The sequence below is a fragment of the Pseudocercospora fijiensis genome (genome assembly GCF_000340215.1).
Source record: "Pseudocercospora fijiensis CIRAD86 unplaced genomic scaffold MYCFIscaffold_8, whole genome shotgun sequence".
Lineage (NCBI taxonomy): Eukaryota > Fungi > Ascomycota > Dothideomycetes > Mycosphaerellales > Mycosphaerellaceae > Pseudocercospora > Pseudocercospora fijiensis.
The window spans coordinates 1,559,083-1,586,374 of record NW_006921539.1 but is presented as its reverse complement, the minus strand read 5'-3'; the positions used below and the strand labels follow the sequence as shown (position 1 = coordinate 1,586,374).

At 50.6% G+C, this 27,292-nt stretch overlaps 11 protein-coding genes across 11 annotated transcripts; 6 read left to right on the top strand and 5 right to left on the bottom strand.

Annotated features, from left to right (window-relative positions):
• Positions 1 to 194: 194 nt before the first annotated feature.
• MYCFIDRAFT_34609 (uncharacterized protein) lies at positions 195 to 1,468 on the bottom strand (the record flags this gene model as incomplete). Its single annotated transcript, XM_007931448.1, has 4 exons — positions 195 to 848; positions 919 to 1,131; positions 1,188 to 1,316; positions 1,367 to 1,468. 4 exons carry the CDS (start codon positions 1,466 to 1,468, stop codon positions 195 to 197), a joined length of 1,098 nt encoding a protein of 365 aa, XP_007929639.1.
• Positions 1,469 to 1,561: 93 nt separating this feature from the next.
• On the bottom strand, positions 1,562 to 2,951 carry MYCFIDRAFT_204792 (uncharacterized protein; the record flags this gene model as incomplete). Its single annotated transcript, XM_007931901.1, has 1 exon — positions 1,562 to 2,951. The coding sequence occupies one exon, from the start codon at positions 2,949 to 2,951 to the stop codon at positions 1,782 to 1,784; it is 1,170 nt and encodes a 389-aa protein (XP_007930092.1). The 3' UTR covers positions 1,562 to 1,781.
• A 3,338-nt stretch (positions 2,952 to 6,289) lies between these two features.
• On the bottom strand, positions 6,290 to 9,449 carry MYCFIDRAFT_57635 (glycosyltransferase family 90 protein). Its single transcript, XM_007931546.1, has 3 exons — positions 8,689 to 9,449; positions 8,478 to 8,633; positions 6,290 to 8,430 (listed from the first exon to the last, which is right to left on the bottom strand). The coding sequence occupies exons 1-3, from the start codon at positions 9,166 to 9,168 to the stop codon at positions 6,415 to 6,417; spliced, it is 2,652 nt and encodes an 883-aa protein (XP_007929737.1). The 5' UTR covers positions 9,169 to 9,449; the 3' UTR covers positions 6,290 to 6,414.
• A 671-nt stretch (positions 9,450 to 10,120) lies between these two features.
• Positions 10,121 to 13,464, top strand: MYCFIDRAFT_50810 (uncharacterized protein; the record flags this gene model as incomplete). The annotated part of the gene is made up of 1 exon (XM_007931523.1): positions 10,121 to 13,464. The coding sequence occupies one exon, from the start codon at positions 10,121 to 10,123 to the stop codon at positions 13,316 to 13,318; it is 3,198 nt and encodes a 1,065-aa protein (XP_007929714.1). The 3' UTR covers positions 13,319 to 13,464.
• Positions 13,465 to 17,299: 3,835 nt separating this feature from the next.
• MYCFIDRAFT_33998 (uncharacterized protein) lies at positions 17,300 to 18,088 on the top strand (the record flags this gene model as incomplete). The annotated part of the gene is made up of 2 exons (XM_007931411.1): positions 17,300 to 17,338; positions 17,420 to 18,088. The coding sequence occupies 2 exons, from the start codon at positions 17,300 to 17,302 to the stop codon at positions 18,086 to 18,088; spliced, it is 708 nt and encodes a 235-aa protein (XP_007929602.1).
• A 1,257-nt stretch (positions 18,089 to 19,345) lies between these two features.
• MYCFIDRAFT_34995 (uncharacterized protein) lies at positions 19,346 to 19,564 on the top strand (the record flags this gene model as incomplete). Its single annotated transcript, XM_007931478.1, has 1 exon — positions 19,346 to 19,564. A coding segment is annotated over one exon (219 nt), but the record flags the coding sequence as incomplete, so codon positions are not given.
• Positions 19,565 to 19,619: 55 nt separating this feature from the next.
• MYCFIDRAFT_177959 (uncharacterized protein) lies at positions 19,620 to 19,798 on the top strand (the record flags this gene model as incomplete). Its single annotated transcript, XM_007931900.1, has 2 exons — positions 19,620 to 19,644; positions 19,674 to 19,798. The coding sequence occupies 2 exons, from the start codon at positions 19,620 to 19,622 to the stop codon at positions 19,796 to 19,798; spliced, it is 150 nt and encodes a 49-aa protein (XP_007930091.1).
• A 31-nt stretch (positions 19,799 to 19,829) lies between these two features.
• MYCFIDRAFT_177958 (uncharacterized protein) lies at positions 19,830 to 20,157 on the bottom strand (the record flags this gene model as incomplete). The annotated part of the gene is made up of 5 exons (XM_007931899.1): positions 19,830 to 19,864; positions 19,895 to 19,924; positions 19,953 to 19,970; positions 20,002 to 20,017; positions 20,044 to 20,157. The coding sequence occupies 5 exons, from the start codon at positions 20,155 to 20,157 to the stop codon at positions 19,830 to 19,832; spliced, it is 213 nt and encodes a 70-aa protein (XP_007930090.1).
• A 38-nt stretch (positions 20,158 to 20,195) lies between these two features.
• On the top strand, positions 20,196 to 22,385 carry MYCFIDRAFT_57642 (uncharacterized protein; the record flags this gene model as incomplete). Its single annotated transcript, XM_007931547.1, has 7 exons — positions 20,196 to 20,519; positions 20,572 to 20,997; positions 21,048 to 21,125; positions 21,184 to 21,246; positions 21,297 to 21,957; positions 22,016 to 22,148; positions 22,208 to 22,385. 7 exons carry the CDS (start codon positions 20,196 to 20,198, stop codon positions 22,296 to 22,298), a joined length of 1,776 nt encoding a protein of 591 aa, XP_007929738.1. The 3' UTR covers positions 22,299 to 22,385.
• A 1,229-nt stretch (positions 22,386 to 23,614) lies between these two features.
• Positions 23,615 to 24,374, top strand: MYCFIDRAFT_212197 (uncharacterized protein). Its single transcript, XM_007931898.1, has one exon. It carries the CDS (start codon positions 23,727 to 23,729, stop codon positions 24,105 to 24,107), a length of 381 nt encoding a protein of 126 aa, XP_007930089.1. The 5' UTR covers positions 23,615 to 23,726; the 3' UTR covers positions 24,108 to 24,374.
• Positions 24,375 to 24,766: 392 nt separating this feature from the next.
• MYCFIDRAFT_34968 (uncharacterized protein) lies at positions 24,767 to 26,416 on the bottom strand (the record flags this gene model as incomplete). The annotated part of the gene is made up of 1 exon (XM_007931476.1): positions 24,767 to 26,416. The coding sequence occupies one exon, from the start codon at positions 26,414 to 26,416 to the stop codon at positions 24,767 to 24,769; it is 1,650 nt and encodes a 549-aa protein (XP_007929667.1).
• Positions 26,417 to 27,292: the final 876 nt, after the last annotated feature.

Here is a 27,292-nt window from a genome sequence, read left to right as displayed (position 1 = left end):
GATGCTAAGATGGACATGATCAAGAAGGGGACTTGGAAGCGTGAACGCGTTTCGGCTCGTCGACTTCACGAAAGTGGATCTGCTGGCCCGTGCGTGGGCTAGTTGTTTATCTCCTTTTCATCGACGCCCACGCTTCTTCAACTTCCTCACAAGGCTATGTCTTGCAGAGAAATCCGACCGTGGAGCACAGGACATCATTGAAATAGTACCCCCAGCCTGCCCTTATGCCTGTTCGACCGCATCAACTCCACCATCTTAGGAAACTCCTCGAGCTTGAACTGCGTCACATGCGGCTCTATGCCATGCTTGTAGCTGAACTCTACGCACTTCTTCAGCCTCGGCGTGGTACCATTGTTACTTCCTCTCACACGGATTCTCTTCATGGACACATCCATCGCCGAGAATTGGAGCGGCTTCTGGGGGATTCCAGTCACCATCAGGACGCCATTCATCCGCAGCAGTCCGACAGCGTTCGAATATGCTGGTACAGAATTGGTGTAATTGATGACGGCGTGGCAACCTTTGCCTCCTGTGATCTGTCGCACTTGATCGATATAGTCTGCGCACTTCATTGGATTGAAGACGTGGTCGGCACCCTGTGCTAGAGCCTCTTCAACAGCATCAGCGGATAGGTCAATACCAATAACTTTATAGCCGAAAGCTTTGAGGTACTGGATGCCGAGGTGACCGAGTCCTCCACACCCGACTACAGCGACCCAGTTCTCCTCTGGGATACCTTTCAGCTCCGCGATCGTGTCTGTCACTGAGTTGAAAGCAGTGCAGCCTGCGCAGAACAGAGGTGCCAGATTAGCCAAATCCATGCCATCCGGAATGTGAGCAGCATTCCTCTGAAACGCAAAGGGTACAGGGTCAGCAATCGTCTAGGACATGGAGATGTCTCGCATCGACATGACTTACCCAGTTGATGGCAGCATATTCTTGGAAATATCCATCGACAGTCATGCCTTGCACTTTAGAGGTACCTTTCTCACAGTAAAGATTATGGATTTGGCACTCTTCGCAGTCGTAGCAGCAGTCGACTATGGGTAGCCAACCGATACGATCACCTGGCTTGAAGTTATCGCCTACTTCCGAGCCAACCTCAATGATTGTGCCACACCCCTCATGGCCCTACAATTGTCAGCGTTTCAAGCAATGCAAAATGCTTAGCGATACTATAACCATACCATGGTGAAAGGCTCCCCACTTCCAAGCTTCAAACCCTGCTCGTTCTCTTCGAACAGCATCAGGTCACTGTGGCATAGTGATGCCGCCTTGACTTTGACGAGGATCTCGTAAGGCTTGATAGACGGTACCTCGAATGCTGTCAGATAACAATCAGGCGCTATAAATCTCCTGGTCTTACCGGAATCTCATTGATGGACACGGACTGGTCGCTGGGGTTGAATTGAGCTGCCTTCTGCGTAGCGGGCACGCTATTGGATCCGTTGGTAGTGCTAGATGCCATTTTTGGCAAGTCTGGGTGAACACTATTGCACCTTGATGGCTTTCAAGCAGTCAATATGCTTATCGGCTGCTCTGCTGAGCGCAAACAAGAACTAAATGCATATTATATAAGATGAGATAGATACTGTTACGATATTCCACAGATGCGGAGATGATCGGAAAACGACATCCGACCAGCACACTTGGCTGACAGCCTCAGGAGAAGTCGCGCCAGATCACTTCTTGCCTGTCAATATAAAACGCAGTGACCATAGCTTGCACTTCTGCGAAAAAGCCAATGTTGGCAGAAATAAAAGGCCGGTTCCTTACTGCTTTCATAACTTCCCACCTTCTGCAGCTCCGTCTTCCACAACAACAGCTCCTGCAAAATCCTCCAAGAACTTCCAAAACCCATCTTTCCTCCATCCTCTCTTCTTCCAATCATTAAGATTTCCTTTCGGCCATTCATCAATCACACCCTTCAAACTCCAATCATGCGCTAAAATCGTAAAGACATTCTCATTCGCATCAAATCCTTCAACTTTTCGTACACTCCTCATAAGCTCCTCCCGATCATACATGATCGAGAATTTTCGATCCTGCTCACCAACACCTTCTCGTCCTTCAAAGGGATCGATGAATTCCAGAATATGCTCGGACGACGAACCGTTTCGGAGAAGTGATGAGAACATGCCGCCAGGGCAGGAATAAGGATGTGCTTCAGGCAGCGGAGACGGATCGATCAGATCCGGCATCGGGATGTATTCGCTGGGTCTGATTTCGCCGCAATGGTGTGCCGAGTCACCACATAGATGAAGAAACTCCGGTGGAGAAACTGAGGTTCTAGCCAAAGCATTGACATGTCCAATCGCATGTCCCGGAGTATCGAGAATGTAGAAGGATCCATCACCGAAGTAATCAAAAGCACGAAACTTGCCGATATTCAAACCACCACTCTCGGAAAATGGTACTTCGACCACTTCCCTCCCCTCAAAATCCGATTCCAGCGTCCAGGCATTCGGATCGATAGGATATCCAGGCATGAAATTCTCCTTAAAACCTTCCCCAACGATTAATTTCGTCGATACGGGAAAAGTGCTCATATCTCCCGTATGGTCGAAATGCCAATGCGACCAAATCACGCCCTCAAACTCCTTGGGATCAACTCCATTCTCAGCTAGGATCTCAGCTACATGTTTCTGCACATCGAAAGACTCGATGATTCCGTCTTCACGAAGCTTTTTAAGACCCCACCCGGGCGATGTAGTGTTGATGGCATCTTTTCGAGATCCGAGATCATAGAGGAGTTTGCGACCTGATGGAGGATGTTCGATGAGGAATGACCAGCAACCGGTTCGTACACGACCGAAACCTTTGATTGGTGGGGAGTACATGTATTCGGTGTCTACGCCGGACATCCATAGTGTGGAGTCGATGGCTGAGACTGTTACTGCGGTTTCGCCTGGTGGGACGTTGAGGGCTGGAGCTGGAGTTGGTGATGCCATAGCTTCCGTAGGGTAGATCGGTGATGGCGCATGAAGGTGAGTCGAGAGCCGTGGTGCGAATAAATGGTTCTTGTCAACCATGCCGAAACTCCGGCTGACCAACTCCGTCCGCGGACGGTTTGTCCGATGTGGCACAGATCACCGAGGTTACCGTTTCCAAGCAGTCGGCGAAGTTCGTAATCAATGAATGTCTGTTTGCATAGTTATGATTTGAAGCCTGTCTCGATAGAAGACTTGAGAAGCTGTGAATTCTTTTGCGTGCTGCCGGCACACCCGCCGAAAATGGACGTTCCCATCGTTCCGGGAGTCGGTAAGGACAATTCTTGTTAAAAAATCAAGTCCAAGAGACTGTCCATCTTACAGATCGAGCGATATCTTGGTGCTATTATCAGCGGTCAGTCTTCCGTCGGTACCGAGCCAGTCGTGGACCAAAAGCTAGCTCCAGTTTCGAGGCTGTAATCTCTTCTGGTGGAGGGAGCGAGGCTACAGAGTCAGTATCACCAGTTGATTTTCTGCCAGGCCTTGGTTCCAGGTTGAAAAGCCTAGCCTCTAAGCCCTTCAAGTCCTCTTCATCTTCTTCCAAAAGCAGATGGCTTCTCTGTCTCAATTGAACCAGCAGTCTGCATGCCCGGGCGAATTGACCAGCGTAGGTATAGTAAACTAGCAGAAGAGATTCGGCGTGATAGCGGCTCCTGTCTGCTGTAGACAATTGACGACTCAGAATCTCCACGACCGGCTGCTGTCTTAGTATTGCTCGTGTGAAGTCACTCTGGAGGTAATGTGCATGAGCCAGGTCCTGCTGAGAGCCCAATAAATCATCATGCTCAGGCGGCATTGCGTGCTCTCCAATAGCCACGACATTTTCCAAGAATTCCACTGCCTTCTGAGGTTGATGGCCACGGAGATATGCCCTAGCCAGTCTCTTTTGTGAATCTAGTCGAGCTTGGTGTGTGGGTGGCAATACCTTCTCCCGCATGGAACAGAACTCTTCAAGTATGTCTATGGCATCCGAAGTCTGACCGACGTCTAAGTAGAGACAGGCAAGATTATGTTGAGTTGTGAGTCGCAAATGACTCTCGGGCTTGAGACTTTGACGAGTGGTGACGACGAGTTGCTCAAGTCGTTTCTGAGCCTCCTCGTATTGTGCAGTCATCTGATAGTTGAATGCCAATTGATGCAGAGACGCCATTAGCGAATGATGGTCTGCAGGCAGCAGTCTTTCGCGGACTTTGATGACCTGAAGAAGCAGCTCAATAGAATCATTGTGCCTCCCGGCCTCTGCGTACGCAAAAGACAGCTCATGCAAGGTGAAAGACCAACCCAGCGGGTCTAAATCTTGGAGTCCGTCTCCAGTGCGTTTCAGGTCCTCAAGGAATTCTATACCTGCTTTCGTGTTGCCAGAGTTGATAAGAATCTGTGCTAGTAACTTTTGCGCCGCCCTAGTCTCGCAGTGTGCCTCTCCAAGGGAACTTTGAAAGGCGTTAAGGACCTTGTTTTGCAACTCGATGGCAGTAGTATAATTACAAGCTTCCTGATTGCACATTGCCTTGAGGATGAGAAGTTGTGGATATGTTTCTGATCTTTCGTCGATGTGAGGCTCAAGCAGTCTGGTAATAGTATCCACCACTGTATAAATGTAATCACTTTCAGCCCGGTACAGCTGGGTCCAGAAGAGGTGTAACATGGTGCCAAGATCGAACAAGGGGATGGCTTGTTCAATATCAGGCGTAAGTAGATCAAAGCAGGCCTCAATGTGCGGGCGTAGATGCATTGTATAGCTATGCCAGTGGAACTTCATGTGGGAGGAAAGAGTCAATGTGGCAGCGGCAGTGCTCCACGACGCAGCCTTCTCCACTATCGAAAGGCGATTTCTTGCCCATGAGTGAAGCAATGGATGCATGGCAATAGTTCCGTCCTCGGAAACCAGAGAGACCAGAGCCAAATCCACCAGTTGGCCTCTTGCCTTCCGAAACATGGACAAGTCGTCGGAGGAGGTCCATTTGAAGTCCAGCGCCGTGTCAAGGTGCCATTCAGACAACATCCTGATACTAGCAAATTTTTGCTGGGTTTCGTGGTCTTTCTGATCTTCGGAGTTGAATTGGTGGTCCCTCTGGAAGACGTCGTGGTAAGCATTCGCGTCCAAATACCCATGCCCTGAGGAAAAGCTCCTCTGTCACTGCGGCTCGATCCAGATACGCGCTCTAGTGCATGCCCTGCAGAATCCTCGTTAGAATCTTCCAATCGCTGAGCGGAGACCTCGAAAGTGGCATGTATCGTCCCATACGTGGACTGCGCCTGTTTCGGTTTCGTTTTCAAAAGTTCAGACTCTGTCCGTGCAAGAACTTGACCATATTCCTCCAAGGTATGTATGCCAGTCTTGATCACAGAGCCAGCCACAATGATTGCCAGGGCATGATAGCCTACGTGCGCGACAATCTGCTCGGCGGCGATTCTGCGGATGTCAGGCAGCACCGGCAATTTTGCTGCTTTTGCAAGGAGCGCCACGCTGTCTTCCACATCCAATCCATCCGATCGGCAGTATCCAAGAGTACCGTACTCGAGCTCCAGGTCCAGTCTCGAGGTCATAATTGTAGAGCCTCTGGGCCCGTTCGGACAGTAAGGAGCGTAGTCGACATCTGGGTCATCGCAGTTGTCCAATATCAAGAGCCAAGTCTCTTTCGAATTCTAGCAAGAGCAAAGGCATATCGTCAGTACAACACCCTATAGGGTGGCTCGAGGCCGAAGTCGTTGGTGAATGTACAAGTCGGTTGCTCTCATCCGCATACCAATCCAAATATCCCATCTGCGCCTCCCTATGATCATCCTTTATAGCATCAATGCCCTGAATTTGTATGATTCCGAACCAATTGAACAAGACATCGAAAGCGTCAAAAGATCCAAGGAGTGGAATGGCGGTCAGGTGAAGACCGAGACCGTTGCCCAAACCGGCGATGAGGCGGCCGAGGACAGTGCTGCTGATGTTGCTCAGAGGTAAGACGGCTTCGATGAGGTAGTTCCATTTTGGGACTGGGTGCATGCCGAGGACTTGGTGGCGTTGGCATTCGAAGCTGGAGTATCCGAAGATTGAGGCTAGGCGTTCCTCGATTGCTATTTTCTTAAGGGCTCCGCTCCGCTCGCTGTCTAGCCTGATTCACCGCAATGCTTTTGGGTAGAACGATTCCTGATTCGTGTCAGTCAGCCTGGTTCGATTCTGCCGACATTACCTGCTGTCCGGTGATTGATCGGAGGCCATCTAGCCTGATGCACTCACTTCCGAAAATCCAGCACAATTCTTGAATAGTCACCTTGGAATGCCCTAGTGCGGCCAGGGCGGCTAGGGAGGTCAAAACTTTCTTTCATGCTGTATGTAAATTTACAGAGGCGCGCCCCTAATGTTTGTGCCCGGGAACGCCTCGCTATGGATATTCATTGAAAGTCGCATCTTCGTCGTTCATTCATTCAATCATTCAAGAGCAAAACCTAGGACATTCCTCTTGTCATCTGTCAGCCTTGCCCATTCCAACAAGAGTCGGAAGAAGTAGATTTCCATGTCTTCTTTCCTCAAAACCGTTTCTGCCCACTTCTTGCCTTCAGTCGCAATACGTTCCGCTTCTTTCTGGCGTGCAGGTACCTTGAGCTCCTTACCACTTGCGCTACTCGCATCAATCCCAGCAAAGTATGCCAGTGTGGCCCAAAAACCATGCCCTCTGAGATCTAGAGGAACGAAGTGAACCCAAGGAGTGACACGATCGTCCCACCATTCGCGGAACAAGGCTGCTTTGAATGGAAGTGACCTGCTCTGTAGGAAAGAAAGAAACCGGCCTGAGAATCCCGCGCCATCCAGGTCAAGGAGATATTTGTATTTCCAATGATCTTGAAAGTCAGATGGCGGCACTAGTGGAGCGAATTCTCGGGCCTGGTCTTCGCAGTCGCGACCGAAGCAGCGTGCGATACCGTCCACAAAGTGTACGTCGGTTGCCAGTAGCGTTGTCAATTTCGAGGTCGGAAAGTACTTGTATTCGAGCATGCCAGGAATCTTCTCGCTCGGTAGTAGAAGTGGCATGTCAGGGTTCGTGCCATTGATATCGTTTGCCAAGTGGACGAATCGCTGCCTAGTCATGCCACGCCATTGGTCGACATTGCCATGCGAAACGCCTTCAGACGTTGCACCACGCCAGAACAGTTTTGGCTGCTTCTCAGAGAAGTCCAAGTCTGGATGCTCATCGTTCGGCGCATACTGTGCTTTGTCCATGTAGTTCCAGGCGGACGGATACAGAATGTCATTGAATCCTCCAGCTTTACTTTGTGAGAAGATCGGATAAAGCTGGCGAGAGCCTTTGAATGCTGCCGGCGAGAGATACAAGCCATGTAGATCGGCGAGGTCTGGCTGATGACATACATCGGCAGCCAGCGTCCAATTGGCGAGGAATGCTCCGAGTGAGTGGGGGTAGGTGCACGATGTACAAAGTGAAGACGTATCCCATTTGCGATCATTCCGCGCAGGAGAGTTGGCGGGACATGCGTTGTTGCCGAATCGATGGAAGATCTTCTGCCACGACAGGTGGGCCAGCGGACTCCATCTCTCCGGATCGTCTGGCAGTCGATCAGGGATAGGCTTCCACTGCTCGGCTCGATCTGGCGAGTACGTCCTTTCTGGTTTCGGAATTAGACCGAACGCTTCGCCTTTTCTTCGCATTGATTCAATGTGCTCGTGCGGGACGTTGACTCTGCATTCGTCGTTGAGATTGAACGCTAAATCCATATCTGGCAGGTGCTCTGCGAACTTCTTGATCATCTCGATTAGGCCGTCAAGCATCCACTGATGGGTCCCAGGCACATTCGGCGCGACTGTAACTTGATGATTACGTACAATGATGCCTGCAGCATCATTCCAAGGAAGAGAGATCATGGTCCATGTGCGTTCACGAATCTCTTCTGGAGTGAGCGCATAGAACGGGAGCAAGTCTCGGTGGATGCTATCAAAATCGTCTATGACAGCCGAGCTCCGGTTGGTCGCGTACTCGTACCAGGCGTCGAACCCGGGTGGAGGCTGTCTGTGATATCGAACTCGGTAGTTATGAACAGCTTGAGGCAAAGTCGTGCTGGTTGCCGACTGGTTCAAGTAGGCCTGTTGTTGGCTCTGCGCTTCGTAGATGAGCATATCGATGGGATGAAAATTGACAGCATTCTTATGCGTGACCCAGAGACCTGTCCAGAACACGAGAATCGAAAGTAAAAGCAATTGCAGCCAAGCAGGCACTTTGCGAAACATGCTTCTCGGTGGGCGCTCTTCAGAAACGGTCTCGGCTTGAAAGTATAGCTCCATGCCTAACACGGCCATGCCAATGCCTGACCATGCAAGACCGAATGAATTGGGCGGGAAAGGATGTCCATTGGTCCATGCAGATGCTGTCGTTATCGTAAGCAGGCTGGTGAACGCGGCTACAGTGACCGTAGTAAGAGGGCCGATGTGAGATATCTACGGCCATTAGCATTCGGACTGCAGTAAGGGCGATTGGTACCCACGCTCGCCAATGCGCAAATCAATGTAAATGCTGTGTACAGGCCAAGACGCAAAACGCTCCAAAAGTACAGATGGGGTATCGTAAGCAACCATTTCCGCCCAGTCTCCTGGACAACCCAATAGATGAAGCCGACGACTATCCAAAAGCCGGCGGAAAACTGGTCATGGTCAGCGCGTGTCAAATCAGGCGGAAACAGCATCGGAGTTACGGACAAGAAATGCCCAGCCCACCGATGCAAATCGCACAGCACAGCCTTTGAATCCTCGTCCTTCGTGGGAGTTCATTAGCTGACCAATGCAGGCCACAATCACGACGTCAAGAACGGTTCCAAAACGCTGTAAGTATGGGATGGCTGCGCGGAAGCTCAGCGAAGCAGCGCAGATGTATGTGCTATGCGGACTGCTCGTCGATGCCAGTGCCAGCATACCACCAACACCCATCAGTGCCACAGCGAGAGCAGCAGCATATGGGGCACGTGCGATCCCCTGGGCGCCCATTTCATAAACATTTGCGCCGGCATCGTCATGGTATTGCCTCCTGCTCTTCCTCCGGATTGTGCAGTAGTCCCAGACGGCCAAGGCCAGAGGCACAAGCGGTTCCCAGCTGCGGCCAGCGCATTGGACATTGTGAACCACCTGTCGTGTGATTTCTGCTCGAAGACATAGCGCCAGGACCAGCAGCAGCCAAGCCATCCCGAACTTGCGCAGACTGCTGGCGTATGAGACATCTTCCCTGGGCGGACTCGGTGGGCGACTGGCATGCGGCTCGCGTACATCGTCGAGCGGAAGCGCGTCGTAGTGCAGGCCATTGTACGGTTTGCGGTCGCTACTGGCCTTCGGCAACCATCTGCTGACGGCTACACAGGCTGCTCCTGCACTAGCAAATACCGAGACGGCGGAGTGGATGGGTCTGTCGAAGGCGAAACTGTTTTCGGCATGTCTGCTGAGGACGACGGTGCCAATGACGAGGCCACTGCAGGACGATGTCAGCCTGATTGTACATCGCTCGAGCCAAGAGTTCCGAGTGTGTCTCACCCGAGCGCAGGCCACTTCGCGGTTTCCATGGACGAGGCGAGGACGAGGCTCGCGCCCGCCGCCCAGGCTCACACGAGAAGTTTCACGGCAGCGGAGCTGACGCGCTCCCTTGTTGGCATGCCTCTCCTGGTAAGGGCTCGTGTAACGGAGACTATGTAATAATGTCAGTACTCTTGCAGGCGCGTACAGTATATTCTACAGTACATATACTTGGGGCTCGCGTGTTTGCTCCAGGGATGCCACCAGCTTGTGCTTGTAAAGCGTTGTGCTCTTCTGCCAACCACGGACCCCAGCCCGACGCTCCGGTTTGGCTTTCTCGGCGGGCGCCGGGCGCCGGGCGCCAGACGGGCCGCGCGCGAGCTGCCGATCGGTGGGGAAAGCGTGAATTTCGCCGTTCGGTCGACTGGCGAAATTTTCAATTTTTGCTTGTGAGACTCTGCCTCTCGCACAGCAACACCAACATAGCGACATCGCTATAGCACAGCGGTCACCCCACGGCAGTGATCGCGCTTCCCCTCTCAGAGAAGACCGAATGATCTAGGCTTGCGATCTCGCACTCGCAGCATCTCTGAACCATCTCCTTCCCCGCCCTCGTTCCCTACTAACCAAAATGCCCAAGAAAGCCATCGATGCGCGTATTCCTGCCTTGATCCGCAATGGCATGCTGGAGAAGAAACGCTCCTTCTTCGTCGTTGTCGGCGATCGCCAGAAGGACGTCATTGTCAATCTGTACCACATTCTGCTCAACCTCGACATCAAGCTAAACAAGTCTGTGCTATGGGCCTACAAGAATAAGCTACTCGGGTTCTCGTCGCATCGGAAGAAGCGCGAGAAGAAGATTAAGAAGGAGATCAAGCGAGGCACGCGCGATGTGCATTCGGAAGACCCCTTCGAGCTGTTCGTCAGCACCCAGAATATCCGATATGTCTACTACAAGGAGACTGAGAAGATCCTCGGAAATACATACGGCATGTGCATCCTGCAAGACTTTGAGGCCATCACGCCAAACCTGCTCGCGAGAACCATGGAGACGGTGGAAGGTGGGGGGCTGGTTCTGCTGTTGCTGAAAGGCATGAACAGCTTGAAGCAGCTCTACACCTTGAGCATGGACATCCATTCGCGGTACCGCACTGAGGCGCATGGAGATGTGGTGGCGAGATTCAACGAGCGATTTATCTTAAGTCTGGGAAGCTGCGAGAGTTGCTTGGTCATCGACGATGAGATGAATGTGTTGCCCATCTCTGGAGGCAAGAACGTGGTGGAGAAGCAGCCGAGTGATGAGACGGAGAAACAGAAATCGAGCAAGGAGCTGGAAGAGATCAAGGAGACTTTGGAGGACACAAAGCCGGTTGGCGATCTGGTCAAGATTGCCAAGACGGTCGACCAGGCTAAGGCGCTCATGACCTTTGTCGAGGCCATCGCCGAGAAGACCCTGGCAAGCACAGTGACTTTGACTGCCGGACGCGGTCGTGGCAAATCCGCTGCGCTTGGTATGGCTATCGCTGCAGCTATTGCGCATGGCTACGGCAACATCTTCATCACCTCACCGTCGCCTGAGAATTTGAAGACGCTCTTCGAATTCGTCTTCAAAGGATTCGATGCGCTTGGCTACCAAGATCATTTGGATTATACTATCATCCAGTCCACCAACCCGGATTTCAACAAGGCCATTGTCCGTGTCAACGTGCATCGTTCTCATCGTCAGACTATCCAGTACATTCAGCCTCAAGATGCCTACACTCTTGGGCAAGCCGAGCTCTTGGTCATCGACGAGGCTGCGGCCATTCCTCTGCCACTTGTAAGAAAGTTGATGGGTCCATATCTTGTGTTCATGGCATCCACCATCAACGGCTATGAGGGGACTGGTCGCTCACTTTCGCTCAAGCTCATTCAGCAGCTGCGTGAGCAGTCACGAGGGGGCATCAAGCCAATCGGTCAGGGCAAAATAACGAGTCGTGAAGACTCGAAGAAGGAAGATCTGCCACCTCGGACCTCTCGATCACTGCGTGAGATCACTTTGGCCGAGCCAATTCGTTACGCAGCTGGCGACGGCGTCGAGAAATGGCTGAACAAAGTGCTATGCCTCGATGCGACCCTCCCACGCCAGACCAATCTTCAGGGCACGCCACATCCATCGAAGTGCGAGCTTCTGCAAGTCAACCGAGACACGCTGTTCTCGTTTCACCCGGTCAGTGAGAAGTTCTTGCAGAACATGATGGCGCTATATGTCGCATCACACTATAAGAACACACCCAACGACTTGCAGCTCATGTCAGATGCGCCTGCACACCAGCTATTTGTTCTCGTGCCGCCAGTGTCAGAAGATACCAATCGGCTTCCGGAAATTCTGTGCGTGCTGCAAGTGTCTCTCGAAGGACAGATCAGTCGCGAAAGCGTGCTTAGCAGCCTTTCGAGAGGTCAGAGAGCAGGTGGAGATCTCATCCCATGGTTGGTCAGCCAGCAGTTCCAGGACTCTGATTTCGCTGGCCTCAGCGGCGCGCGTGTGGTGCGGATAGCGACGAATCCAGACTACGCCAGCATGGGATATGGTTCTAGGGCTTTACAACAGCTTACCGAATTCTACGAAGGCAAGCATATCAATCTTGACGAGTCAGAAGCCAAGGCTGCTATCCACGAGCAGGAGATGGTCCGTGTTACAGATGCGGAGCTAGAGCAAGCCAGCCTTCTTGCAGACAATGTCAAAGTCCGTGACATCAAGAGCATGCCGCCATTATTTGCTCGTCTTTCAGAACGCAAGCCAGTGGCACTTGACTATCTGGGCGTGTCATATGGACTTACTCAGCCGCTGCACAAGTTCTGGCAACGAGCTAGCTTCGTGCCCGTATATCTTCGCCAGACGGCTAACGAACTGACCGGCGAGCACACCTGCGTCATGCTCCGCACTCTCCAGACTGGCTCATCCGACCCAAGCTGGCTAGGCGCATACGCAAAGGACTTCCATCGCCGCTTCATGAGCCTGCTTTCCTACCAGTTTCGCACGTTTGGCAGTGTCCAAGCACTTGCAATCGATGAATCGGCGAATAAAGGCGTCGCTTTGCTGGAGGAGTCTGATAAGGCTCGTCCACTGACGAAACATGAGCTCGATGACCGCCTTTCCCCATTCGATATCAAGCGCCTAGACTCCTACGCAAACAACATGCTCGACTACCACGTCATTCTAGATCTCATGCCAATCATTGCGGAACTCTACTTCTCGGGCCGCATTAAGGATGAGAATGGAATCCAGCTCAGTGGTGTGCAGAAAGCGCTCATCTGTGCCATCGGGCTGCAACGCAAAGTTTTAGAGGACTTGGAGAGAGAGCTTGGTCTCTCGGTCTCACAGCTTTTGGCCATGTTTGTCAAGGTCATCCGAAAGGTGAGCTCCTACTTCCGACAGCTACAGACTGGAGCTATCGAGGCCACTATGCCGAAAGCACAAACGAATGGCGGTGCGAGGCCAGATCGGGACGACCACGATGGAATTGATCCCGATGAAGTTCGCCGTGAGCTCCAAGCTGATCTTGACGATGGTGCCAAGCAGTTTGATGAAGATGAGCGTGAGCGAAATCGGAAAATGATCGATAGCCTTGACATGGAGAAGTATGCTATCAATGAAAAGGCAGATTTCGGTGACGCGGAGAAGCAAGTCGAAGATGCTACGAAGAAAGGAAGATCGATTTCGAACGTGGCGGTCAAGTCTGGCAAAGGCGTGGAAGAGAAGAAGAGGAAAGCAGGAGAAGCTCTTGCTGAGGCGCAAAAGGAGGCCGAAAGGGCTAGTGGGAAAAAGATGAAGAAGAGCAAGCGATGATAGGCTTGCTTGAAGCAACTCAATTCCGGCTGCAAAACTTCATAGAGGTAGAGGAGATTTGGCATGTCGATACCCTGTAAATGTAATGAACTTTGATGGAGCAGATTAAGAGCGGCAATGTCACAAAAATGATAAAATATGGTTCCAGCCTCGTTCAAGTGATGTCCAGATGTCTTTTCAGGGAGCCTGGCTCGGACCAGCCCCCTCCCGAAGTCAATCGGCTCGTATCTCCCTCGCCACTTCCCCGAGCCCCAGCTACCCGCCCGAGCCCTAGTAGATATACCAATGTAGAATCGTCCTGAATTAGATTACGTGCTGTTTCCACCTATTATATATTATATCCGTTCTTAGATGGTGTTGTTAACAGGCGCGGAGGTCGCGCCTCGAATTCGCGCCTCGAATTCCACCGTAGACCCAAAGTTCGTATTTCTTCCCCCTTTTGCAGCAGATTACCTAGTAACTACCGAAAATGGCTGAATCTCTATCCTACGACGAGTTTCTCGATAAAGTTATCGCCGGCGGCGGTAACGGCGCGGCGGCGGCGGCGGCGGCGGTGGTAGAAGGTGTAGAAGGCGCGCTCTCGGCGGTGGTTATTGAGTCGCAGAAAGAGGTAGAAATAGAGGTAGAAGGTGTAGAAGGCGCGCTCTCGGCGGTAGTTGTTAAGTCGCAGAAGGAGGTAGAAATAGAGGTAGAAGGTATAGAAGGCGCGCTCTCGGCGGTGGTTATTAAGTCGCAGAAGGAGGTAGAAATAGAGGTGGAAGGTGTAGAAGGCGCGCTCTCGGCGGTGGTTATTAAGTCGCAGGAAGAGGTTCAATTTGTCTCGGAGACACGTATTCGAGGCCGCTCGCGCTTACTATCGCTATCGCTACCGCGCGAGCGTGTTAATCTGCTAGAATATCGATTAGTATCGCCGCGACCTTAAAAGCACGAGTTTATAACGATTAAGCGCCCTCGTAGGCTATTGCCTCGCTAGTCGTCGTTTCCTTCGAAGAATACGCTCGTACGCTATATTCAGTCGTTTAGTATAGACACTGGATTCGAGTTTAAAGAGTAGAAACCTAAGAAGAATAAGGATAGTATCAAATACCGCTATCTCTACGTCTACGGCTGCTTTAGTAAGCCTAACAAACGCACCTAGATAACGACTAACAAGGCGAAGAAGAAGACGAAGAAGATTGGCTGTAAATTCTATTTCTACGCTGTTGCTATCGACCCTCGTACGCCGGATAGTGAGTAGTATATTCGCCACTCTTCTAAAGATATACATTGCTAGTATAACTATAGACCTAACGACGTTGTCTTATTAACTAATATGCGTGTCCGTACGAGGTCTCAGCAATTCCTTAAGCAACTAGAGCGATTATAGCAGTTACGAATGCCAACCTCGAAGATTATAGCCTATTTCCGAGGCTAGGGAGTTATTCTAAAGCTATACGACGTCTATAATATTGCTTTCAACCGCAATACTATCGCTCGAAGAGAGTTAAACTAGGCCGAGAGAATGGTTAAGCTACTGGACGAGAATTCAATCTTCTACGAGATAATAACTAATCCTAAGAATAGTACAATTCGGTCAATAGTTGCCCTCTATCTACGGTCGCTCTCTGCCTATAAGGACACGCTATATATTATCTGTTTGGATACGACTTACAGCACCAATTTATATAACCTCGAGTTGCTAGATATTGTCGCCGCTAGACCGATGAATAATACGATTGAACTCGGTGTTAGCCTTGTTAAACCGAAGCCTAACAAGGCGGCCTTTATACAGCTATTATAGTTAATCCGGAATAGCTTCGAGAAGCATAGTTGTCCACTACCTATTATCTTTAGCACTAACCGTAAAGCGGCTCTTATATTAGCGATTAACGAGGTATATCTAGAGTCTAAGAATATCGTCTGCGACTAGCACCTATAATAAGACATATTAACTCGAGTACGCAAAGAACGAGGCGACTTTGTATAGGTGAAGGCTAACGATAGCTCGTAGACTAATAGTCTAAGGACTACTCAGTTTATGAAGCTGTTTACTTATATAGTCTAGAGTCAGTCCGAGGAAGAATTCAACGATAAGGCTTATAAGCTAGATAACGTGTTTCTACAGTTTAAGTCCTATTTGAACAATAACTAGTAGTGTTATAAGGAGAAGATTGTCTACTGCTGGACTAACTAAGTAATGCACTTTGGCTGTAAAACAACGTTACGAGTCGAGGTAACCTACGGTCGGATTAAGGAGTAGTTAAACTATAGCAGTCGGTACGATATCTTCACCCTCTTCGAGTCGCTTCTTAACTAGTAGCACTAAGGCTACGACCGCCGCCGAGCTGTACTCGCTAACAACCTAAAGCGCTGTTCTAAGGCCTTAATCGGTCTATTCTAGTCTTCTATAACTCGAGTTGTTAGCGACTATTGCCTTCTCGAAGTATAGGCTCTACACTCGCGTACTAACTCGCTTTTGAAGGCTACAGTTAATGCTAATAGCAACGAGATTAAGCACTCGGTATACTCGTATTCTTGTCTATAGTGCCGCTACAACGACTACCTATCTAAGACCTATAGCCATCCGTACCTTTACGATATTATAAAGCTTCTAGAGACAGAGGGCAGCCGTGTAGTACTATTGCCTTCTCACTTCTACGCTTACTAGTTTGTCGACTTTAAGAAGGCACGGCTCTTTGACTCGCACCGTATTCGAGAGCTATAGGTAATCTATAGCAACCGCAAACCTCTTACTAGCGGAGCGACGTTGTATACAACAAAACGTATAGCAACGGCTCGAGAATTAGACGACTTGAATGAGATAGCAGTCGCTAAGAAGTAGAAGACAACAATACCAAGAATAGCGGCCTTCGTACTCGAGCCTAGCGTATCGCTTACTTAGTTGCGGACGACTATTGAGCACTGTAAGTGCGTAAAGAGCTAATGCCGTACTCAATAGTGTCCTTGCTAGAAGGCTGATCGACTATGTAGCTCTGCCTACTACCCTTCTAGCTTCGAGTGCTATAATCTACGTTAAGAGCCATCACTTCCGGTTGAACTATAACTACAACCTCCTTCTAAGCTAGACCTTCTACGGCAAGAGCTTAATAACCTTCGAGCGCGTAAAGAACAGCGCACTCAGCAACAGATTGAACATAGCCGACAGCAGGCGGCGTTATTTAAACAGCAGCAACGACAGGCTGCTTAGCAACACCAGCAACAACAACAACAATAGTCACTTACACAGCCAACAGGACGGCCACTTCATCACCAGGTGCTGCAGCAACAGCACCATCAGTTCACTTAGCAGCAGCACTATCAGTTCACTCAGCAGCAGCACCATCAGTTCACTCAGCAGCAGTATCATATGCAGCAACAGGCTAGCCAGCAGGCTAGAGACCAGTATGAGCCAGCATATATAGCCTCGCGTAGTTACAAGGCTGCAGGTCGTAACCCGCTTAGACCTGAGTAGATAGCAACCAACAACACCTTGAATTTTGCTATACCACTGATTTGCTAACAAACTTTGGCTTCATAGCTAGCAGCAGTGGTTGCCCGGTCGGTAGTGGTTGCGGGGATCCGGAAATCGCTTCCCCACGCGATTTTGTTAGGAACAGCGGATTCCATAATCCACTGTATCACTGGGGCTCGGGCGGGTAGCTGGGGCTCGGGGAAGTGGCGAGGTCGTATCTCCGACCAAGGGGACTCGCTTCGGCGTAAAGAAATCTTAGCGGGGCAAGTCATTGCCACAACATTGATGAATATATGGCAACATCTGGGTTATGATAGGGTTAGAGGAGAAGAGCACACATCTGCCGTCGATCAACGAGTAGGAATATGTCCGCACCTTTCGGACGAGCCGTGAGCAGGCATTTGCATTTGCATTCCGCCGGATCACAAAGCGCACATATTACGACCACCTGCAGGCCCAATGGCGTCTTTTGCAGGAGACCATATCTTACATCTCAGAGCACCAGAGCCTTCGCGAGTACATCGAATAAGATGGCCGACCTAAAGCAGATCAAAGCCAATTGCCGAAAGGTACGTAGACACATCAGCTGACTCTGAAGCATTGGAGGAATCTCATCAGTCACTGATGCTGACACTTCTCGACGACTCCAGGTAATTTGTATCGGCCGCAACTACGCCGACCACGTCAAAGAACTCAACAACCAACGCCCCAAACAACCCTTCTTCTTCCTCAAACCCCCCTCCTCAATCCTGCTCCCTCACGAAGGCCCAATCCTACGCCCCGCCGGCGTCAACCTGCACTTCGAAGTCGAGCTCGGCCTGGTCATCGGCAAAACCCTCCGCGACCTCGACGAAAACGACTCAACGCGCTGGCTCGACGCCATAGAAAGCTACCTCCTGGCCATCGACATGACAGCCCGCAACGTGCAGGAAGAAGCCAAAAAACGCGGTCTCCCCTGGTCCATAGCCAAAGGTTTCGACACCTTCCTCCCCCTCGCCGGACCGATTGACAAGAGCAAGATCGCAGATCCTCACGATGTGGAGTTGTGGTTGAGTGTGAATGGGGAGGTGAAGCAGAGGGATAGTACGGAATTGATGCTGTTTAGGATTGGGAGGCAGTTGGCGGATATTTCGAAGGTTATGACGTTGGAGGAGGGCGATGTTGTTTTGACGGGGACGCCGAAGGGGGTGGGGACGGTGGTTACCGGGGATGTTATTGAGGCAGGGTTGAGGATTGGTAGGGAGGAGGTTGAGGAGGCGAGGATAAAGGTCGAGGTTAGGGATCGGGAGGGGCCGTATTTGTTTACGGAGACGTATTAGATAGATAGACTTAGAGATAAGTAAAAGGGCTTGTGTTAGAGGGCATGTGAAAGGCATGTAACCGGCTGAGTGAAGCTAGGGTCTTGGTGCCTTAGGCAGGGCTTTTCGCTTAGCGCTAGCCTAACTTCCTAACCTTCCTCTCCCTCCTTCGTAGACCTTATCGAATACTGTACGCTTTTAACTGTACTATCTACCTGCTTATATAACCCGTATCATAGTCGCTCTGCGCCTTCACGCCAAGCGTGTTCTGATCTCACTTTTCGACAAGACCTACCAGGTGAATCAATACCTGCTACACCTCCACCTGCCTGAGCATTGCCCTGACTCTAGAGCCATTAGTATATTCTTGCGGAAGCAACAGCGACCCTGAGTCTTCAGCAAGACTCTGACCATGAGCATAGAGATGGTAGGTGTATTGAAATGCCCAAGGCATGACTCTGCCGCCTTGTCGCACGCTATGATCTGCTCTCACACATGCTAATTCTCATATCCCCCGCTTTTAGCCATGTTCTTTGGCTCGCAGAAGATTGCTAACTCGGTGCGAACCTGTAGGTGCAAATTATTGACTCATGTGGTCGGTCCCTGCTGGACATTATCAATAACCTCCCCGAGCATGCTCATGCATCTGCTGAAAAAGATACTGGTCGACCGAAACTGAGATCTGGCCGCCGTGGGCCCGTGCTACGAGGCAGAGATCGCCTACAGACACTGTTCAAGACCTTTCCATCTTGACCGAGGAGGTCTTGCACAGCATGCTTCACAGTACGCCAAAGCCCGCAAGCAGTCCGAAGTCTCCTATTTTCGAATCGCCAAACAATCTATCGTTACATTCAGAACCTATCAAAGTCATCCTTGACATGGTCGTTCACGGGCTACCTCCGTCTGGCTGGAACTTCCGCGTCAATGCTGGAGCTTACAGGAGGATATTGTAGAACCTGGCGTCGAACGCCATGGCGCGTTTGAATATATCGGAGATGGGTGTAGACGACCAGCTTCGACGGACCTTTTCGCCAGAATTCAAACGACGCTCGGTGCGGGATTCTGCCTCCAGCGTGCTCGTCGTCGATGACGATCCAGTCAACCTGACTTTACTCGAACGATTCATGAAAAAATCGAAGCGCACTTATTGGAGCAGTCAATGGCCAAGAAGCTTTGCATGCATATAGGAATAACCATTTAGCTAGACAACAGCCCAGCCACTCTACGCCGACTTCATCCACACCACACGTAAACTCACGTATATTTCCTATTTCTGTGATATTTATGGATATCACAATGCCTGTGATGGATGGTTTGGAGGCTGGCCGGCGAATTCGAGCGTACGAGCGAGCGGCAGGACTACAACCTGTTATGATTGTAGCTCTTACAGCGCTCGCTAGCCAGCATGCCAGACAAGAAGCGTACAGCAGCGGCATCGATTTATTCCTGACGAAGCCTGTCCGCTATAAAGACATCGAGAAGATGTTTGAAGATTAGGAAGCAGAGATTGGATGATATGAGGGAATAATGAAGAACGACAGATAATAAATATATGAGCAGCAAAGGACATGAGATGAGTTGAATGAACATGAAGAAACGCATGCAGGATCTTCACTACTAATTGACCTGTTTACAGGCTACTGGGGATATGGATGGTTTCACAGCTTCATCATATCATGCCAGCGTCCTGATGTGGTTAATTGCGCCCCGCTTCCACCAATGATTGGCTAACACTGAAGCGGAAGGAGGAAGTGAATGTGCATTAGGCCACGGCATCGTGCATTTTTAGTGCCCAAGCTTATTTCCCGCACGCAAATCGAGGACCACTCTGCTTCGAGAGGTGCGCTGGCGGCTGCCCTTGCGGAAGCGCAGATGATCATGAAACCCGATTGATTTCTGGCCCCTAGCGGCATGAATTGACACTGTTGCAGCACTAACTACACACAACTTCTGGAAAGGTTTGCCGCACTACTGACAGATAATGGCAGATCGGCCTTCCGACTAATGTAGCAGGTCATGAGTCTGGCATTTATAAGAGATGATAAGGGCTTGGAGTCTTGACTGGAAAGCTTCATCCCTTGCTTCGCCATTCCAATCCCTCTCTAACATCCTCTGAGGTGCCTGTAGAATGAAGGCCGTTTTTGCGTTTGGGCTTGCTGGACTCTCAGCAGCAGTGACTGCTGCACCGTTAGACGATCGTTCAGACTATGCTGTGCATAGCTCTCATTTCGTCCCGGGTGGATGGGAACAATCAGGCAAACCAGACCCTGAGCATACCATCAACCTCCGAATTGGTTTGAAGCAAGGCTCCTTTGCCGATCTGGAGAGACATCTTTACGAAGTCAGCGATCCAAATCATTATCGATATGGTCAGCATTTGTCGGCCGAAGAGATTCGTGCCTTTACGGCTCCATCTGAAGAGGCCTTGAGTGCCGTTGAAGATTGGCTTCAGGTACTATTGCAAGAATCCCGCGAAAAGTGGCATTTCAGCTAACTTTGACCAGAGCCATGGCATCTTCAAGGAGCAGGTAGAATACAGCCCTGCAAAAGACTGGGCCGTGATCGCACTGCCTGTCAAGCAAGTCGAGAAGCTCTTGGATACGGAATATCACCAATATCAAGATGGCAAGGGAGCTCAAGTCGTGCGAACGACTGCATACAGTCTTCCAAGATCCCTCCATGGTCACATCGACACCGTGCAGCCCACAAACTACTGGGGAAAGCCAGAACTTCACTCCTCGGATCTGAAAATTGTCGATCTTTCTGCTACTAACAAAATTGCATCTCTCGCTGTCCAGGCTGCACCGGCAGCTTGCAGCGGAACGTCTGTATCTCTGAACTGTGTGAGGACCGTCTATAATACAACCGATTACATTCCCAAGGTTCCTCAGAAGAACTATGCTGCCTGGACGAATTACCTCGGTGAAGTGGTATGTGTTAGACAAGCGGCTATGGAACTCGTACTGACATTTGTAAACAGCCGTCCGACTCTGATTTTCATCAGTATATTGCTCAGCAACGTCCTGATGCCAATCAAAGCTACGCATTCACCAGAACGGTACAAAATTCTTAGCATATTTTATACAAAGCGTAGACTCGGGCTGATATGCAGATAGATCATTGCCAATGCTTCCAACGACCAGACTAATCCTGGCGTGGAAGCCAACCTTGATTCGCAGGTATGCTCGTCTTCCTCGCTCTTTTCCTTGTCTTCTGACTTTGTATGCAGGCTCTGGGTGGCTTCATTGTTCCCACCAAGCTTACCACCTATTCCACCGGTGGCTCTCCCCCATTCACCCCGGACATCAGCACTCCTACCAACACCAATGAGCCGTATCTGACCTGGCTCGATTACGTCCTAAAGCAATCGAATCTGCCATACGTCATCTCCACATCCTACGGCGACGACGAGCAAACCGTACCGTTGAACTACGCCCAAAGAGTCTGCGCCGAATTCGCCCAGCTCGGAGCCAGAGGCATCACTCTTCTGCTATCCAGCGGCGACAACGGCGTCGGCGCCCCAAACACATGTCTATCCAACGACGGAAAATCCACGCCCAAATTCCTGCCCGCTTTCCCAGCTTCGTGCCCCTACATTACCGCTGTGGGCGGCACCCGAGACTTTTCCCCTGAACAGGTCGCTTTCGACACCAGCAATGGCTATGTTGCGGGCAGTGGCTTCAGCGAATATTTTTCTCGACCGGATTACCAGGCGCCCCAGGTGAAGAAGTATCTCGCGTCGATTGGAGGCTTGAATAAGGGACTTTACAACCCGAATGGGAGGGCTTATCCTGATATTTCGGCGCAGAGTTATAGGTTTCAGGTTGTTTATAAGGGAAGGACGGTTGCTGTTGATGGGACTAGTGTTGCGTCACCTATTAGTGCTGGTGGTAAGTTGCTCTTTGCCAAAATGAGCAGCCTTCGTGGGTGCTAACTAATACGATCCAGTTCTCACACTCGTCAACGATGCTTTGATGGCAGCTGGAAAACCTCCACTCGGATTCCTTAACCCTTTGCTCTACTCTAGCAATGGTGCAGGCTATACCGATGTCACTGTCGGCAATTCTACTGGCTGCAATACGTAAGCGATCTGATTTCTGCTGAAATACGATGTCTGAGGTTGCTAACTCTTTTGCTCAGTGGCGGGTTTCCCTCTGGTGAGGGATGGGATGTTGCAAGTGGATTCGGCACACCAAACTTCAAGGCCATTCGAGCGGCACTTGGAGTATAGAAATGTCTACGCCGAGGATTGTCCTACCTAGTATGTTCAAGAAGGTGTAAGGCATCTATGCATCAAATGGCTGGGCATCGACCATCGCTATTGGCTGGTTAGCCGCCACAGTTGTCAAGTCGAATCCTTCTATGCATTCAGCCGCCCGTGCTGAAGATATCGTTTCTTTTTGCAAGACCAACGATCATCATGTTCCCTAATAAGCTGTCGCTTTGGAACGAAGAGTTCTATGAACGTGCGACCTTATCAGAAGCACTATGCTGAAAGCTTTCCACGATGCGCCACTCCACACATCCGCTGATAAGATCCAAGCAGGGCACTTCGCATCTTTGGAGGCATACAAATTTTCACATGTAGGGCAGGTGTATCACCTTCGACAACCTCTTCGTTGATTCATGTTTCAGGAGACAGACTATCCCACCTACAGTCTGGTGATCAAGGCTATCCCAGAAGCCGATGTCGAGGACTGGGCATGGCAGAAGGGCTACTACTCAACACATCAACCACAGCCAGAGTCAGGCGAACTCGAGGGCGGTATTCGGCTGCTGCTTGCACAATCTAAATCTGGGTTTAGAGAAGCCATTCCTGGTCGACTTTTATCAGCAAGAGTCTTGGAAGCGTTGAACCTCGCGCCTTGCACTTTTTCTTCTTTTCAACAGGCTTCTGGGGTGTTCTCTGCCCACAGTGTGTCTGAGAAAACAAAAGATGCAGTAAATGACGCTTACCGTGAGTTCGCTCCGGGCAATGACAGGCTCACCATGTAGCTGACACTTCACAGGACTGATCTTCCGCACGCCACAGAAATGGGAGTGTTCGACCGGAGGCCTGGCAACCGCACATGACTTCAAAACCGGCATAACCACAGCCCTGAATCTTGGCTACGCCTTCGATCTCGACCAAGTGAAACATGATATTCCATCTCCCAGCCTCAAAGCTTTCGCGAAGCAGCTCGTTGATTGTCAAGCTTACTGGTCACATCCACTCCTGCTACCTTGTCAATTCCTGGTTGCCCATACGCTCCGAACGCGCAGTTACGTGCTCGGAAAAATCAGCCATCAAGTCGTGCTCCTCGAACACAGTGTCGGAGTCACGAAAGCCGGTCGCTCGCAGCGGAATTACCTCGATTTCCCCGACGAAGGCGAACATGCCGATGATCAACGCCTGTTCGTCGGCGAGCACTTACAAAGAGAACATGCGAAGAAACTGATCGTATCGATCAATGATCTTTCCACTTGGATCATTTTCGCCAAACGTTCGCCTCAATGGGATATCGATTGTGCGGAGTTCTTGCTTGGGATTCTGACCAGCAAGAATAAAAAAATCTTGGAAACTCAGGCCTCGTCGCAAAAGGTTTTCACAGAGACGCTGGATTACATCCGGAATTACGCTGAAGCTTGTCTCGAAGTGACGCAGACGTCAGAAGCGAGAATGCAGCTTCAACTCAACATCCTGTACACGACCATCGCACAAGACGACGGGCAGACGAGTGCCCGGATCGCGGCTTCGGCTGGCAAGGACAGTACTTCGATGAAGATTATCGCTCTGATCACAGCTGCTTATCTCCCCGGCACGTTCGTGGCGACGCTGTTCAGTATGAGCATGTTTGTCTGGCAGAATGGTGAAAATTCTGAGGAAAGCAATGTGTCCCCTGACTTTTGGGTTTATTGGGCTGTCACTATCCCTCTTACGATTTTTACGATTGCCGGGTGGGGGGTTTGGTGGAAGTTTGAGGAGCATCGGTTTGATAGAGATGTTCAGCAAGCAGTCAGCGATCGGCCGAAGCCGAGGAAAGGGATAAGGATGTGGTGAAGGATGGAGCATTGCAAGCATGTCGACATCCCGCGCTTGAAACATCGTCCTTTCCGGTCCCGGAGTGCGATTTGACGATTCGTCAGGCCTCTGCGTGCGGCAAAAGTTCTTCACAATGCAATGCATCGACGAGTGAGGTTGGGTCGTGGCCGAGCGGTCTGGCTTTCGGCTGGAAGCTCTCGACCGCCCAGGTCCTTTGAAAGCTATGGATCTATTGGATACAGCATCTGAGATATTCACTACAGCCACTAGTAAGGCTCTTCACCTACCGCGGATCATTCACAATCGTAGGCTTTGAAGTCAATCTCTTCGTTGAATCGGCCTTCTGGACGCATTCAGTGATTAGCGTTGCTCGACAAGGGGATTGCTGTCCACCTAACCCGGGTTCTATCCGTTGCATCAAGGTCGTCCGGTGCCAAGCTTTCATTGGCCATGTTGGGTGGTCCTTCTAAGACGCTACCTACTTCGGCCTCCTAGCTGGAGCATTCGACCTTTTAGCAGGCTCATCGTTGCAGAGATATGGAGATGCCAATGCTGGGCTTCTTGATCAGCGATACGCTCTTCAGTGTGTTCAGAAGAATATTGCTAAATTTGGTGGCAATCCCGATATGGTGACTGTTATTGGAGAGAGCGCTACATATCGAATTCGCTTGATTTTATCAAGCCTGGCCGACCACATTTACTAATTCCGTTTTGGGTCTGATATATGGCAACACCGCTTTCCGGTGATGAGTCCTTTGCTCATAAGCATACGCATAACCGACCAACGTCTCCTCACTCCACCGATCACCCATGAAAGATAAACCAAACGGTACATTCGGCCCTTTTGCCACAAGATTGCCAAAGCCATTCATCGAAACATTCCAGTTGGATGGATAGAATCCCATGGGCACTGTCACGACTGGACTGCCCACAAGAGCCGGAATGCTAGGACTCAGCTGAGTAGGCAACAAGACAGCGGTGGTATTCGTCCTCTTCAATGCGCCAAGAATGCCGCCCTCACCACCATAAAAGATATTACCCATCTGGTATGCAGGCCAAAATCTAGGATCTGTATTGTTCCAGCCCTGGTTCAGCGCCGCATCCCATTCGTTGGTATCTCGCTCAGGCCAATCCTCGATTGGATGCGAATGCGTCCAGCTCCGCTCGCCGGCTAGATCGGTGATGCTGTACGGATTATACGAGAGCTCGGAGAAGTATTGGGCCAGGTTTGAGAGGAAATCGGCATTGAAGACGAGCCTGTTGTTAGTGTCGGTCTGCCAGGCAGCGAAGGCAGTAAAGTTGGCATCGACGATTGTGGCTCCTGCTGCTTCGATCTGCTTGATTGCCTCGTCGAAGGCATCCAGTACAGGCTGATCGGTGTACTGTCGCCATATCTCAAGGACATTTCGAGCCACGCCAATGCGAGCGCCGGCCAGGGAGTTGTAGTCGCAAGCAGAGACATAATCTGGGACACTGTGGAATGGGAAAGCAGACGTGTAGTTGTCGTAGTCATCCGGTCCCGCGATAGCTTGCAAGACCGCCGCAGCATCTTTCACAGACCTTGTCATAGGGCCGACAGTGTCTTGGTGCTCTGAGATTGGGATCACCAGAAAACGACTCGTCAAGCCGACGGTTGGCTTTATACCTACCAAATTATTGACGTCTGAGGGACTCAAGATGCTTCCACTCGTTTCCGTGCCGAGAGACGCTAGCGCGAGACCTATAGAGCTCGACACACCAGAACCACTTGAGCTCCCACTTGGATCTTGCTTAGGATAATAAGCGCCATATGTCTGGCCACCATAAGCAGACCAGCCATTACTGGAGTTCTCGCTGCGACAGTTCGCCCACTGCGAAAGATTCGTCTTTCCCAAGATTACAGCTCCAGCCTTTCGCAGTTTCGCAGCGATAGTCGAATCCCGGGGTACTTTCGCTCCCAACAAGGACCAGGATCCTGCAGTGTTATTCATCTCATCGGCTGTCGCGATATTGTTCTTGATCAAGATCGGAATCCCATGAAGTGGACCAAGGACCGTGCCATTCTTTCTCTGAGCATCTAGCGACGCTGCTATAGCCAAAGCATCCGGATTAAGCTCAGTGACCATATGCAGAGTGTTATTGACCTCTAAAATTCGAGCTTGGTACGCTTTGACCAAATCAACACTAGTAAAAAGTCCTTTCTCCAGTCCAGTTGACAAATCCTCCAGATCCGCATCCAGTAGCGAAGGAAAGGTCGCAAGAGAACTAGATCCAGTATACCATGCTGTCGGTGAAGCTGCTTCTCCCAAAGCCAAAAGGCCCGTAAGAAGGAGGAAGAATGACCGCATCCGCATTTCAATTTGTCCGACGTAGAAAGCGAAGAACGTCGAGACTACTTCTCCAAGACCATCACGTCCGAATCTTGTCTCATAAGCGATCTTGTAGTCGTGGGTAGCCGAGACCGTAGATAAGATGTTCTGGTTTCCTCCTGCCTGATCAAGGACTTTGCTGTCCATCTTATGTGCGTCGTATGTGTATTCGCCATATCATGATCGTCGGAGCTGAATGGCGGAGTATGCGGGTTCAAGACCGGGCACTGCATGGCTTCAGCCTATCGTAGAGGTCGTGTATAGCGATAATCCTTGTTGAGATGTCACGGCAGATAGCATTAAGATCGAGCTTCCGATTTGGGCGTAGCGTAGATTAGTTATATGGGCAGGGATTTCTGCATTAATACGCTTGTTCTCCTTTCACTCGACCTCTCTTCCTGTCTCAATAACATAACACAACACAAAGCATCGCTGTCAACGTCGACGGAATGTGCGTGCAAGACTCTGCTCTGCGGAAACGTAGGATGCCTTGTTCACAACGTGTTCGGGCTTCACGCACTTGGTCTTCGTGAAAGCCTTTTGGTGTTATCGAGATTCCAGCACGATACATTGTCTTGACTACAATAACATCGCGAAATACCATTGCAGCAGTCTTTGACGTGTTTCTCTTTGAAAGCTACTATGGCTCGTTCAAGCGTCTCGCTGAAAACGACGTGGAGGCTTCCTTGATTCCCTTCAACCTGTTGGCTGACCTGGCTGGACAATGCGAGGTGGAATTTCAGTGATGCATCGACAGTCGTGCCGCGTGGTGGGCATGATGGAAGGAGGGATTCAACTTGGAAATGATGCTCGACGTGATTGGAGTGACTCGCCACAACATCTTCATGCACCGCT

Excerpts from the sequence above, each read along its gene's own strand:
- MYCFIDRAFT_212197 (XM_007931898.1), top strand. The coding sequence starts at position 23,727 with ATGCAGCTTCAACTCAACATCCTGTACACGACCATCGCACAAGACGAC.
- MYCFIDRAFT_57635 (XM_007931546.1), bottom strand. The coding sequence starts at position 9,168 with ATGGCTTGGCTGCTGCTGGTCCTGGCGCTATGTCTTCGAGCAGAAATC. Across the intron at positions 8,634-8,688 it reads CGGTGGGCTGGGCATTTCTT|TTTTCCGCCGGCTTTTGGAT; the intron begins GTCCGTAACTCC and ends GACCATGACCAG. Across the intron at positions 8,431-8,477 it reads TGATTTGCGCATTGGCGAGC|ATATCTCACATCGGCCCTCT; the intron begins GTGGGTACCAAT and ends TAATGGCCGTAG.